General features: G+C 43.7%; 1 protein-coding gene across 2 annotated transcripts in view; it reads right to left on the bottom strand.

Annotated features, from left to right (window-relative positions):
- TMEM132B (transmembrane protein 132B) overlaps positions 1 to 15491 on the bottom strand; it is a 220584-nt gene that overhangs the window by 154448 nt on the left and 50645 nt on the right. For both annotated transcript variants that reach the window (XM_072936167.1, XM_030285360.4), the window contains exon 2: positions 4327 to 5206. In XM_072936167.1, the coding sequence (XP_072792268.1) occupies positions 4327 to 5183 (857 nt within the window). In that variant the 5' untranslated portion in view covers positions 5184 to 5206. The remainder of the gene's footprint in view (positions 1 to 4326; positions 5207 to 15491) is intronic.

The raw sequence follows: 15491 nt of genomic DNA, 5'->3' as shown, positions 1-15491 counted from the left end.
GCACAGAGGGACAGGGAGGTCCCTGAGCAGGTCCTGCCATCCCCCTGCAGCCACAGCTCCACATCCTGAGCCACTGCTGCTTCCATTTCCCTTCCCAGGCACTCAGGACCTGCTCTCAGCCCCTGGCTGCTCGTGCTGGAATTTCTCCAATCTCCAATTTCCCCAATATCTCCAATTTCCCCAATATCTCCAATTTCCCCAATCTCCAATCTCCCCAATCTCCAATTTCCCCAATCTCCAATTTCCCCAATCTCCAATTTCCCCAATATCTCCAATCTCCCCAATCTCCAATTTCCCCAATATCTCCAATTTCCCCAGTCTCCAATTTCCCCAGTCTCCAGCTCCATTCTGACCAGGCACAAAAGAAGGATGGCTCCTTGCTGTTGGGGAGGGTGAAGAATGCCAACAGAGCCAAGTTTTGTGTGTGACAATTTGCTGTTAATGCTCAGCTGTCATGAGCAGCACATCCTCACTGACAGTTTGGATGGGGAGGCTTGGAAAACAGGCCAAAAATCCATTGTTTGCTCCTAAAGAGAGTGTTCTCATTTCTTTCCTATAACCAAGGGGCAATTGTCCATTTATTCCATTAAACGTTCTCCTGCTGTACAAATTGACTCCCATTTTTCTTTTAAATACATCCTCTGAGTCTCAAGATGGAGTTAAATAATAACAAACAGCACAGAAGAAATAGAAGCCATTCCCAGTGCTATTAGATGAGATTTCTGTTCTTCCAGTTAAGCAGGAATTGTTTTCTCCTGTCTCTTTTATAACTCCTCCATGTATCAGGAGACTTCTTCTGTTTAGCAATTAGCACTGAAGTTGCTGTTACCCCTTCTGTAGTCACGATTTCCATATTTTCTTTTCTCATTTACTACATTTCATCTAAGTTTGTCAGTGAAGAAGGAAACAGAGATAGTCCAGCACATCAAAGGACAAAAAGTGCCTGAAAATTTGTGACACTAAAGTATGCACAAGTCCTGCTGGAATCTCAAAGCTGTCCTTCATTTTTACCCTTTTTTTTTTTTATAAGGTGGCCCATAAAAGAGTTTAATCATGGCAACACAGCCCATTTCACCTACCTTTACAGTTAAAGTATGCTTAGTGACAAGCCACCAAACATAATGGGCAAAATTTATCTTCCCAGATGGTGAATTTTGCAGTACAGATCAGACCAGCAAGGCCACAAATTAATCTCCAGTGTCACAAGCATTTCATCACACACATGTATAGATCATCTGTCAACAAAGGCAGCAATATGAGTGGCAGGCACAGCAAAGGCACTAAATGCACACTCTGTCCCCAAATTCTGCCCCTTGACACACCTGTGTCCTTCACACGCTGGCTGCATTCCAGGAGGAAAAGAAACAAATATATTTTATTTAAAACACAGCACCACTAGAGCTCCAGCTCCACCTGAAATTCAAGTTGTTGAACCAAAATAACCAAGACTTAGCTCAAGCCAAGCAAAGGCAGTTTGGACTGAGGGAAGGGGCTGGAAGTGATGGCTGGAGCTTACAAACAAGCTGCAGTGTCACCCTGGAAGTGACAGAACTGGGAGGATCCAACAAGGGGTGTTTCTCAGCACAGCACACTGCTGAATCAAGGAACTGCTTCCAACTGCTTTTCCGTTTCCAAGCTTGCTTAAGAATCACAGATTTCACCAAAACAAAAAAAGAAGCAGCTCCCATATGAGAATTGAAGTCAGTTCTGCTAGGAAAAATCCAGCATAAAATAAAATACTATGCAACACAGCATGAAACAGTAAAGAGGTGAATAAAATTGAGCATATCTGCTCCTTTGCATCCTGTCAGAGCTCAAGGCTGTGCTGAGAATGGCTTGGGTTTGATCTATCCTCTCATATGAGCCAGACCCTGCTGCACTTACAACAGATATGATTAAAAACTATCAGTTATATTAGGTAAAAATATATTTCCCAAGGCAAACATTCACTTCAATGTATTTTGCTGTGGCTATAACACACAGCAATTCTATGTATATAAAACCTTCTGGGTTTTCACAGACATTAACATTGAGCAGAAAACCAGGGAAAGCTGGTGAGGGAAACTGAATAAATTAGATGTAGGCACTACAGTGCTTGTATTTCCCTCAGCATCATTCCCTGCCTTCCATGGAAACTTCAGCTGAAAATCTCTCCAGGGAGCCAACATATATCATTCAAAATAAGCACAGCAACAGTTGCAGGTACTCTTCCCATTCTAAAGGGCAGGTGAGCCACCATCAGAATTTCATCCTGCCTCTCAGCATTCCACTGAAGGGTAAATAAAAATACTTCCAGTTTCTCTGATGAAAAGCACAATGCAAGCAAAGCCAAATAAAAGCCCAGACAGGCTAGACTACAGAGAGCCAACAGTGAATTTTCCAAGGAAATATTTCTGGGCACGTAAAACATGCTGATTTATTGTACCAGAAACATTTGCTGGACATGAACAGATTCCATACACTTTTCAGAGAAGGAAATCCCCATGGAAACCTGCCTTCCCAAGGCTCAGGAGCACTGAGGTGGAGGTTCCACATGTTGGGAGAACCCCTGGCAGCTGGAGCCATGCAAATCCCATGGGCTGTGGGATGAGGTGAGGTCTCAGCAGCAGCCAGGCTCCTGTGGATCATCCTGGGGCTCCCCAGCCTGGAAGCTTCTGCTCCCTCAATTTCTGCTGCCCTGAAAACCCAGGTCACTCACTTGCTCAGTGCTTCCAGCAACTATTTTGCTTTTGAAAGACAGCATTTCAAAAGTGTCTCTGCAAGAAGTTTTTGGTTATTTCCTGACCAGCAGAAATATCAAAAATCTACCTTTGCACCATTTGTTACGAGGTAAATGGTATTTTTAAAATTCCAGTGGAAAGAAAACATCCTCGTCTTAGGTTGTCTCTAATACCTAGGGAATTTTATCTGTGATGTGGGGAAGAGAACAAAACCCTGAGAATTAAGAGCTGATGTTAAATCCTTGCAGAGCCTTAGGCAAATTCTATAATCTCTCTGCTATAGCACCGAGGATCAATACACGCCTGCTGGAACCCGACTGCTCCGTGAGGCCAGTCCATCCACTGACGGTGGATCCTGGCCAAATCCATATTTAACAAATTAAAAACAGTAAATCCACAGAAGAGCACGAATAAGTTGTGTTTAAAGGAAGCCCCTTCCTGACCTAAACCTTTTAAAGTTTGGTTAAACCCCATTATATTTCTCAGACATCTCCCCCGTTAGCAGCGCTGTGCTGTGAATCCCTTGTCCCTATCCAGGCAGCAATCCCTAAGTTTATTAATATGCATGTGCTATTTCACAAATGCTGAATGATTTGAAAGTGCTGCATAAGGTTTGCTGTCTGTTTTCTCAACATCTGTCCCTAAAGTGCACTTGTGTCACGTTCTGCTCCCATTCTTCTCAGATCAAAAAGTTGGAAGTAAGGCAGGAATCTGCTCTGAGCTTTCCTTGCACGGGCTGCAGCTCCTTCTTTCCCAGCATCTCACATCCTTACAGCAGATGACACTTTCCAATTACCTTCTGGCCCTTTTATTCCCCAAGTCTGGCTCACATTTCTCTCTGAATTTGGTCCCTCTGCAGCTCTGAACGCAGAGTCTGACAGCTAAGGACGTAACAAACACTCAGCACTAACCCTCGGGGTGGTTAGAAATGCCTGAATTCTCTTATTACAGGCAGATTCACAAGGAAAGGTCAACAGAGAGTCCCCAAACTTGAAACAAAAATGGGTCACAAAACTAGCAGTAAAAGCTTTAAGAGGCAGGATGGGATGATCTTATAGGAAAACTGAAGACAACTTGCAAAGTTTAGCCCCAAAACTTGTCTCTACCAAGAGATTCCTACACAGGCTGAGCTCATTTTCTCACCTCTGTACAATGCAGCAAGAGTTCTCACCATATTTGACCTGTGCAGGATGTAGCCCGTGGATTTTGGAAAGATGATGATGATAAAGTCAATAAAAACAGATGGAACTTCAGCAAAGAAACAGAAAAGCCTCCTGCAAACTCTTTAGCAAAATACATCACAGCAGAGCAGTTACCCTGGCTGACTTACAGAGGCAGAATTTAAGAGGCAGAATTATGACTAGAAGCAAAGAGAATTAAAACAAAAAATAACCAAACAAAGATTTATAGCCCATACTTTAAAATCAATGCCCATGGTCCAAAAAGTGTCTTCCACACAGATAATTCAAGACTATCTATAGTTTTCCCCTGTTGAAGAGTAAATGCAGAAGTTCTCTCAAGAAAACACTGAATATAACCAAAGATTTACACCCAGCATTGATTTGCCCCTATTTGTTTTGCATACAACACTTAAAAATTCTCTTACCTTAATACAAACTGGTCTGCAAGTGAGTAATCAGCCAGGAAAACATGGAAGGTCACAATGTCACCCTCTCTGACCGGGCTGAGTGGTAAGTGAATAATGATATTTTCATCCACCCTCAGCGAGGACTGCTTTAATTTGTCTTGATTTGGGTAAACAACGATGCTACCAATCCTCTCCATAGCTGACAAAGCCTGGTGTTCATGCTCTTCACCTGCATGGATATTGTTTTCCCACTTTGCATCCTCTGGAGAACATTCCCCATCCACTGTATAAATCTTATAGAAGAGCTCCACAGTAATCCCTTCCAGGGAGGCTGTTTCCTCCGAAAGCAGGGGTGGAGGGGAGCTGAACCAGCTGGGAGACAATTCCAGCTCCACAACACATAATCCTAGGTGGCCTGTCAGCCTGCAGCTGGCCACCACTTCCCTAGACTCCAGGAAAGCAAACATCTTCACACAAGGCAGCATCTCCTCAGGGTCGTAGTCATCCCAGTCCTTCCCCGCGATATAGAACAAGGTTTGTATTTTGGGTTTGTTGGAATAGATCGAGCTGTTGATTATGTGGGATTTTAATTTCCAGTTAAAAGTGAATTTGTTTGTGAAACCAAAAGAGGCAGAAGTCAGCATGAGGTCCAAGGGAACGGGTTGTTCAACAGAAAAGGGTCCGTACGTGGCGTTTAGGACAGGTGGCTGTTTGGCTTTGTATATAAAGAATGAATCCACCCTAGACTGCAAACTGGAGTTCCTCATGATATCCTGGTTGGCTTCCTTGAGGAAGAAGAACGTGTCAGCATTGGAGATGTGGGCGCTCGCAGGGAGATACGTTGGCAGGTTGGAGAATCTCTGGATGCTGTCCATGATCCCTCCTCGGCTCTCCACCACTGCGGGCCAAAGAAAAGGAAACAGAAAAAACTCAAAGGTTTGCTCAGCACGGCCCTCAGCTTCTGACAAAAGCAATGGATTACAGGAGATCAGTGCTGCTGGCCACAGTTAGGGAACAATCTGACACAGGTACGTGGGATAACGCTTCTGTTCAGAGCTCAGGCTGGAGCCTTTCCACCTTCCCCAGGCTGTTACCTGCTGAAAGCCATTCATCAAGGACTGGGCACCACCAAGAGAGGATTGATTGGCCAGATCCCAAACTAACTTCCCAAACTTTTCACTGGCAGTCTATTTTTGGTTTTTTTTTTCTTTTATCATCAGATCAAACATTCAACTTCTCCTCACCCTTGTTTCAACGTGCCTAAGAAACTGGCATATTGAATATTAGTAGCAGTAAAACAGAACAGCTTAAGCAGTAAAAAATGAACATTTCCTTTAATCTACCATCACTAACACACCAAGCAATGGGGGTTGAACATCTGCATCACCCCCAATCCATTCTGCCAGGTCAGCAGCTTGGAATTTAGTGAGAACCTGATAAAAGCTTCGTGTTCTTGAAACCAAAACTTTTCACAAAAAAAAATATGGGTTTGATAGAGGTCTCAGTGGGATGGATTTAGAGGCAAGAGTGAACTTGAGAGAAGGAGAAATCCTTTACACACAGAAGGTTCTCAGACACTTAGAAAGATTTTTTGGTTTAATTCCTGAGGAGGATAAAACACATTTGGAAACCACAAAAGTTTCTCTACAACACAATGGTCAATCCTCCAGCCAGCACTGAGCGATTTTTCCCAGGAAAAAAAATATTCCAGAGGGAGGGAGGGATCAAACAGACACCTTTGGTTTGGGCTGGTCTCTAATTAATAGTGAGATATATTCAGTCTGGGCTGTGATCCTACCAGAAACAATGGCTCTTTCAAACTACCAATTCCTACACTGCAACAAAAAGCTGAATCCAGCTCCTGGGACTGCCTGGGAGGAAACAAACAGCAAGCCAAGGAATTAGAATGCAGCAGTTCCATAATGCACAGAGATAACAGAGGCACAGTGACAGAGCCTAAGGTCAGAGCTCTCGTTGTCTCTCCCAAGCTGAGTGCTGATTTCTCTGCTTGGCAGGGCTGGGCACAGCAGATACACAACACACAAACAATTACACCTGCTCCAGCCAGATGACTCAGATACTTGCAGCCACGATTTAGCAGAGATAAAAGCTCTAATATTTAAGCTATTTTTTTCAGGTTGTGTATTTTTAAAGCCTACATTTATCAAAGACAGATTCTAGGGCAAATCCCATCCATTTGACTTTGCTCCACGCTTGTTCTCAGTTGAAATTCTGGTCATTTGTTTTTCCATAGTTTGATATTATCTAAACTTGTTTAAAAGCCTCTCATTTCCCCACTTTTGCCTTTACTTTTGCTGTATATTTTCTTGTGTCAAGGAGGTTTTTCAGCCATTGGAATATGCTTTGTGGGAATGAATAAACATGCAAAAAATATACAAAAGCAGCCAAAAAAAAAGGAAAAATTTCTCAGCAGGAAATGCTCTGCCAACGATCTCCTCTCTCACCACTGCACCTGGGGATCAGGTCAGGGTTTCCTCTCAGCTTCACAGGCAAATGCAGCCCCAGCTGGGTGTCCCCTGCCTTGCTCTCATCATAAACACCAGCCCAGCTCTGGAACACACCAGCACAGCCCACGGGGAAACGCAATAACCCCGATGATGAGAAACTGGCAGTGGCATCACGCATGGGACATCCAATTTTCCAGTCAGGAGAATTGTCCTTGGTCCTTCCCTGCCACATCTCCCATCCCATGTGGATGATGGGCAGTGGGTGCTCTCCCTCCCCAGGCAGAAAGTCACCAAGGGAGGTTTCAGCAGCCCCATTTCTGCTCTGTGCTTTATTAACCATTATAATTATTATTATAGGGCACTTTGATGCGTTCTGCCATCCTGCAATTTCCCAACTCAGGAGCAAAAAGTGAACTTTGATCCTGGGAAAGCTGAGGCAGAAGAGAAGGAAGGGTATTTTTTCTTTGCTAAACATTCAAATGCAGACAAGCCCCTTTCTGGATTAATTGTAAATAAATTGAATTACATTTGAAAGCAATACTTTTGAGAAGTTGAATTTAACCTAAAAACTTTACAGCCATACAGATAAGTAACCGAGTAGATAAGCAAGGGGCCAGAGCAGCAAGAGTACCCTCTGATTTCTGGAGCAAGAGCTAAAATCTCCTCACAAGACACGCCAGGTTGCAGAGGAGATTTAAACACTGACGTAGCTACAAACCAAAAACAAGACAAGGCTTAAATGCTTTTGTGTTTACATTACAGGACTCCCACACACACTTTATGCAGATATTTTATCTCCCTCAAGCAGTGATTTACAGGAAGTTTAAAAGGGATGTTTTTCCCTTTCCTCCATTTCATTACAGTGGCAACTTCTCAGTGCCTCTGCTCAGAACTGGCACGAGGACTGGGATATCATCCTGCTGTAACTCAAACAAAATGAGATACAAATTCTGTCTGAAGGCTTATATGGGAAGCCATAAACATCAGCAGACAGGGCTGGGCTTTGTCCTAGAACCAGCCTGCAACAAAATATGATATCTGAATTTAGCAGCATTTTATGATGCTGGAGGAAGATCTAAAAGGAAATACTTCATACGATGGCAGGCCAACACCCCACCTTCTTAATTCAGCACATCAGCACCACAGCATCCATCTCCTTACAGCAACAATCAGAAACCAGAACCATTTGGAGCTTTCTGGTGTGCAATAATGCCATGGAAAAATCACCTGCTCCTTTAATAAGCACTCCAGCAAGATCAAAGAGGGCAGAACATTAGACCAGAACGTGGGTTCATTCTAATTAGGCACCAAAAGAGAGCAAGAGCTGAGGAAATGTAAATGGGGACAAAATGAGCTTCCCCAGAGCCCAGTGCTTTCTCACACAGAGCAGTCTGGGGCACTGGGGGTGTTGAGGGGAGATGTGTGGAAATAACACACTGCTAGATGTGAATTGAGATATTTAGTTGGAATTTTGGAAAACTTTTCCCTTGTAACAGATTCTCTGCAGGTGCTTTGCCCCTTTTAAGACACTTATTTGGAATAAGGAACTACTGACCCCTTCAGCAACAGGTCAGCTTTTAAAACATCATCACTGCAATTTTATGCTGAAAATCCTTCCCTGCAGAGTTGGGCACTATGCTCATAGCCCAGCTCATGCTGCAAACGCAGAGTACAGGTGGAAAGAAAATCCCCTTGTGATGTTTCTGAGGAAAGCAGCAGGCACACACAGAGCATGCAGAGCTGAGCATCAGAGATGTCCCCTCCTGGTCCCTACCCTGCCCAGCTCAGGCCTCAAATGAAGCTTCTGTTCTGTTCTCTTGGTCATTTTTTAATCTAACCATAAAATTATTCATTATTTTGGTTTTAATCTTGCTTGTCCCTGGAGTGCCACCACAAAAAGCAGCACAGGACTAATAGAGAAGCAAAGCCACAGCTGCAGGACAGACTGTGCAACAAAAATCTGCCGTTCATGGAACTCAAGATTTCACTGAATTTTTCACTGAATTTCTTAGATTTCCTACTTTTTAATAAGAAATAAAACAAGTATCCTGCTGGAGGACAGTGGTGGCAGTGGCAGGTCAGTGTTAGAAACAATGCATCTATTTTGAGATTTACTAAGAGGAAAGTCTTTTAAAACCATCATTTTGTAGCTAAAAAGGAAAATAGTTCCTGATGGAACATAAAACCAAATTTCACATCTAATCTTCTCTCTGTTTTAGCAAACTATTTAACAGGAGCCAAGTCTTCCATAAGCCATCAGTAATTCTGAAACTGAAGGTGCAAGGAACAACAACTGTTTAAAATTGCAACTCTTTCAATATCCTTTTTCTCTGAAAACAAACAAGAAGCCAATCCTGCACCTGTGGAAAAACTGTGAAAACGTTAAAATTCATCTTTCCTGCAGCATCATCAGAACTGTAGAGCGAGCTCATAGAGACACTCCTCTTTGTAAGAGAGGAATCATTTCAAGTAATGTGGTGCCAGTAAGTGCTATGATGTTATCCATGACTCACAGAGGCAATCAATGGCTTGTCTGTACAGGAGAAAAATCACCAGCCCCTCCCACCAGCCCCCTCTGAAACACCACAAAGATCAAACTACACATGTACATTATTCCACTATAAAAATGGCTCTGTTCATAATAATTATTTTGTTCTGGGATTGCAGGCATTAGCCTTGAATAAAAACACACTGTGCCCCAGAATAGGGTGTCTCCACAAGGAAAGCTATTCTGGAACTCATCAATTATAGGAAAATAATTAATTCTGGACCAGCTGTGTGGGTCATTTTCTCTCACGTTGCCAAGGGATGCTGTTCAGAGACCCCAGCCAGGCTGCCCAAGGTGGTTTGGCCTGGGAAAACTCTGACTCCTGGGGCTGGCAGGAGGAAAAGGAGGAGGATGATTACAGTGTGGAAGTTTACTACGAGTTTATTCATCATCTGAGCACTGTGAGTGAGGATTTAGGGATGAACAGCCCCCTCTGCTCTCCCTGACTCACTCAGAAGGCAGTGAAGTAGCCAGGAAAGGAGGATGGCACTGTTTACTTCCTACATTCAGAGCCCATCCTGTGACTCATCTCCTCAGCTTTACACTCACAAGGAAAACGAGGAGAACCCTCCACAGTCACCCTGAGGGGTAAAATTCCATCACCCAACTGAAGCAGGAAAAATTCCATCACCTTCCATTCACAAACAAGCCTCCCTCCTCTACTGCTTGGCTTTGCTCTCCAGTGAGCCCCACTGCACAGAAAAGAGCCATAATGACAGTCAGCGTTTCCAGCTGTAACAGAGTCATTTCAAAGTACAATGACACTGCAAGAAAGAGTTCAGGAGTACATTTTTCACATTAAAGTCAGACCAGAAGCTGTCAAGATATAAAAAATAAAAGTGTGAGAAAAGACGAAAAAATCCTTAAAACTTTTTTTCTCATTCTCTCTTCTTCTTATCCTAATTTGATGTAAGGATAGAACTTGGTGTAGGACTTGCCAATTCACAGTCCTTCCATTCAATCTTGATTACACATTTGCAGAGACAGAGATTTGCTTTGCAAAACATTGCCGGACCAGCAGCTTGTTTGGAAAGACAAGAAAAAAGATGCAATTTTTTTAAAAAAATCCAACTTAATCTAAACATCTAAAACTGAAGAGAGGTTAATTAACTTTTGTTGGCTTGGGACAACGTCTCATGTCCTTATCTCCAAAAGTCTGAGTCAAATTTGTGCAGCTGCAGAGGAGTCTGGGCAGCAGATTCTGGCCCATTCTCATTCCAGAAGGGTGGCAAGGCTCAGCCACACTCCAGCCTCCCTTTCAGCAGATCAGGGAATGTCCAGAATTCGCTCAGCCTCTCCTAGAGCCCTGCAGGGTGAGGGGTCAGTCCTGGCAGGGAGGAACCCGAGGTGGCCAGGGCAGAGCTGGGTGTGCTCAGTGCCCACGGGCAGAGCAGTCCCCCCACATCAGAGCTCCTGGCTCCCTCCTGTGAAAAGCGCCAAGCACTTGGTTTTTAAACATTTTTAAAGTAGAATAATAATAAAATGGTTGTAAAAATAGTAATACAATTAGAGTAATAAAGTTTAGAGTTAGGACAATTACAAGACAATAAAAAGTAAAGAATTACGGATGTCCAGATGCTCTCGGACACTAAGTCATGAAAAGCATCCCTTGTGAACAAAGGAATCACCCATAAACTGATACACTTGTCGCATATTCATACATCCTTCATGGTTATGCATACATTCTATTTAAAACAAGAAACTCTGTCTGTTGTATGTCAACTGTTTCCTTTAATCCCCTGGCATCTTCAAGTCTGAGCAAGGCCTGAAAAAATTAGTTTCTTCTGATAAGAAGCCATAAATTCCTCTCCTTTGGAAGATTTAGGTGTTCCTCGAAGCGAGTATCTCATTCCTAAGAAAAGAAAAAAAAACTTCCCCCCCACATACAGAGTCTCTATTTTTTTTTTTAACTACTAAAGTCTTCATTTTAACCACAAAAGCACAACTAATCAATATAACATAATACATAAAGTAACTATCTGTGTAGAGCCATATAATATGCATTTTTCACACTCCTCACTAAAGTTTCTCCTCCCAGAAGTTTTAGAGTCTTTTATTGCTCCCTCTGAGCCTTGTACAGTGGGAAACATAGCTAAGGCACCTGGTTTTATGGGCTGGAGTAACAGAGAAACCACATGCCTACATTTACCCAGCACTCTGCTTCCAAAAAAGCTTTACAGCGCATCTCTGGCCTCATAAATCTTTTGTCTACTAAAATACATTTTTAAGTGCAAATTTAAACCATGCATATGAATGAAACCCCTGATCAGGCCACACATTGAGCCATAAATTGTGTTATTGTGCTCCAAAGCAAGGCAAGTGCTTTGCCTGCTTGCCACTGCCAGCAGATTAAGTTGGGTGCTGAAGTTTCTGGAGTTTTTAGCTTGCCTGCATTTTGCACAGTCACCCATACTGAAAGACATATGTGCAGCAAGGCCACCTACAGATAGTAATAAAACCGTGCTGTCTGAAAGGCTGCCTATAAATCTTATTAAAGTAATCCCTTCCCTGAACCCAGATTATTACATTCACCTTTATGGTAGAATAAAAATTAATTTTCTCAGCTATAATAAGTGTATGATAAGAAGGCATCGCTTGGGACTAAATAAAGATTATAATTAACTCCGACTGAATAAATCTAAATTTAGCTTGGACTAGCAATTTGCTTTCATGCTTTTTCCTCTACGACTGAGTGAATAGGTACAGAAGGATTAGCATCCCATGCCAGTTCCAGCACTGCTGTCACAGAAAGGACTGGGACAGAATGTAATCCAATACCCAAAAGGCCTGAAGATTAATTCAGGGTTCTCTATCAGCAAAAGTTTGGAAAACTGGAGAAAAACAAAAAGGCTTAAAATTGCCATTAGGCTGGCAAGGAAAACGTGAAGTGTTGGACTCCAGAGGGAATTTTGCTCCCTAAATGAGGCTTGGGCAGAGGCAGGAGCTCTGCCTTTGTGCTGCTAAGAGCACATTTAGGGGAAGCACTGTCTGGGGGTGCTGGAGCTTCTCTTTCTGACCAAGCACCTGCCTTGGCTGCTGTTGGACAGGGGCTGATCTGGTGCAGCCACTCCTCATCTGCTTTCCCTCACCTGCAACAAGCCACAGGTGACCCTAAAGCAACTGCAGAAGAAGAGGCCACAATATTAAACAAGGACATGCAAGCAAACAAAATAGGGTGAGGTGAATGCATCAGAGAAATATGCAAAGTTTACCCTGAGTTTTTACTTAGCTGAAAAATAAAACCCCTTTGAGCAGTGCTACATGCAGCAGATCAGAATTTATCCTTTCCCAAGGAAGCAAGGCTCCACTTAGAAAGGGTTGAGGAACTGCCTTGTTAAGCCAGTACCTCATTATTTGTGTTGTCTGGGAAGATGATTGTTAACAGTGCTATTACTGGGAAGGAGGAGGCCCGGCTTGTTCATCAAACAGAGCATGGATTTATCCTGGATTTATCCTGAGCAGGGCACACGTGCAGCCCCAGCAGTGAGGCTCCTGTGCCTCCTCCTCCTCCTCCCTGCCCATTCCCGAGCTGCAGAACACAATTTCTCTCTCCATTTCACATCAGCACGGCCAAGGCCACCTCGGAGCAGACACCAGCAGAGTGCTTTGGCTGCCCACGCCTCAGAGCAGGCAGGATGCTGAAGAAAGGAAACCCCCAGGAGTTTTCTCATTTCTTGCGGCTGTTGCAGTGGCTCAGGTTGCTCTGCTGGGCCGATCACTGGCCTAACTTGCCATTTTAGTTTTGATCAGGGCTGTTAATACAGTGGTTAAAAGTCACAGGCTGCTCTTGGCAAGGTTTTCTGCATCTCTCGAGCAACAGGGAATTGTCCTGCCACTTACAATTGGAGGCTAAAGGTCACAAATTCATCAGCTGAAAGAACTGAAGGACAGAACTCCTAGTGCAAGTTAACCTGAAGTTTAAAAAACACCTGATTAACCATGCAGGGGTTTTGTTTTGATCCCCTGGAGAGGAGAAACAGCTGCTAATGCAGCTGCCAGCATTGACAACCCCTGTGCATCCCTCCTGGCACCATAAATAAGGTTTGTCATGGTCACTGGAGGTTCTCATTGCTAAAACGAAGGTTAGGAGAGGGCTCCCTACCCTTCTCCAAAGCAAAACTCATTTTCCCACAGAGATATTTCATAAACAACAGAAAATGAATACATGTATGGGAGTGTGTGGATATGTTCTCCAAATAACAGAGAGGCTTTACAAACCAAACACATTCACTAAAGGCACCAGGTGATTGCAAAGGTAAATCTTTTCAATATATGCTCTAAACCATTAGCCAACTGTGAAATATTTGTATTCTGTGTCAAAACACCTACATGTCACACAAAGCCAAGAGACTGACAGGAGAAAGGGCAGGATTTATGTGAGCTGGGGTCTATCTGTCATGGAGATAGCAAAGCTGAGAGAGTCCTTTTATTAAAATCACTCTCTGGTTGCAGATATTGATCTAAGCAGCTACGGTTGGACAGCAAAGTGCATCCCCATTTCTCACAAAGTTCCTCCCTGGCACAGCAGGAAAGAACTGGGGGTAAATGCCCTCCCCCCCAGCAAATGGCACCCCAAAAGGATGGGCAGGGAACAAGGGGCACTGGTATAAACAGCATCCCGCAGCTCCATGGCACAGCTGCCTTCCAGGAACCACAAAGTCCCTCTCAACTCCTCTTCCCAAATTTCCAGGAAGCCTATTTTGTTCCTCAAATCACTAAGGCAGGTTGTCATTACTCCCAGATTGAGTTCAGCATTAAAACAAAGCAAAGAAACACAGTGCTGAATGCATTTCTTGCATTCCCATTTTAAGGAGCACATGTTATTTCAAAGGGATCCTTCCCTAAATCTGCTTCAGCATTTTCCATTTTTCCTCTAAGCAATAATTTCGCCCCTGGTTTGGGCTGAACCCTCCCCCTCAGCCTCTGGAGGACACAGATTTTTGGCTGTGCTTCTCTTTACAAACCCCAGCTTGTGACTTTAGTCAGTGGTTTTGAGTATTTTACCTAAATCCAAAATGAAGAAAAGGAATTAGAAGTGCTACATACCAGAAACTTCCTACATTCCTGCACCCACGGGTCACACAGGTGTATCATTTCAGGGCACTCATGATTCTCCCCATGTAAGCATCTCTCTTTGGAGATATTGGAAAATCCCTTGCATGAGCTGAAAATTACAGGATATTAAAATGCTGATTCTCCAGAGGCGATGTCAGAAAGGAGGAAGGTTGGTCCAAAGCCTTTCTCCAGAGCAATGGGCTTTCCCTGGATTCTCCATCCTGTTGATTCAAAGCTCTTGCAGCAACGAGCTCCGAACTGATGGGCCCAAAGAACAGCGTGAAACCACAACAGCAGCTTACAGTAAATCCCTGTAAAGTTATTAAGAACACTGATATGTGCTGAATGCAGAGAAAATCCTGTGCCTCACCAGCACACATCCATATCCACTGTGGCTGTAATCCCAGGAGCAGTCTGTGCCACGCCTGGCCCTGCTGGGGACCACGAAAAAACACCACAGACACACCCAGAAAAAAATCCAGGTGGGGCAGCAGCCCCACAGCTCTGAGCTGGGAGCATATTCCCATTTCTGCTCCCCATTTCTGCTGATCTCTGATTACCCATGCTGGTTTTGGGCACTGTTAGCAGTGTGTGCCAGGCACATCCTTCTCTCTCTCAGGATTTTTTCATAGAGGAGCAAGAAACAAAGAAAGAGAAAACAATTTCTGTTTCTGCTCCTTGTTTTTCCCACGTGGAATGTGTTTGGAGAATTGTTTCCCTGGGGTGTTGCTTGATTGGATTCTGGTGAGGATTGTTTGAGCCTGATGGCCAATCCAACCCACCTGGGGCTGGACTCAGAGAGGGGCACGAGTTGGGAGTGAGTTGGATATGGGAGTTAGAAAAGTAGATTTGTAGTTTTAGTATCTCCTTTAAATAGTATATTGATGTATTATAGTATAGGTATAATACAGAAATCATTCAGCCTTCTGAACTGGAGTCAGACATCAGCATTTCTCCCCACCAGCTTCACCCATATTTACAATAGCAGTGTAAATTCCTGCTCAAACCCTTGCACTGTTCAGCTCCGTGGAAAGAAGTCAGCTTTCACTTGGGTCTCCCTGCTGAACTCCAGAGGTGCAGGCAGCTGCCTCCAGCAGGATTTGTGTCCCCAC

This window comes from Taeniopygia guttata, chromosome 15, assembly GCF_048771995.1.
Source record: "Taeniopygia guttata chromosome 15, bTaeGut7.mat, whole genome shotgun sequence".
Lineage (NCBI taxonomy): Eukaryota > Metazoa > Chordata > Aves > Passeriformes > Estrildidae > Taeniopygia > Taeniopygia guttata.
Note: the sequence above shows the minus strand (reverse complement) of the source record. Positions and strands in the feature narration are given on the sequence as shown.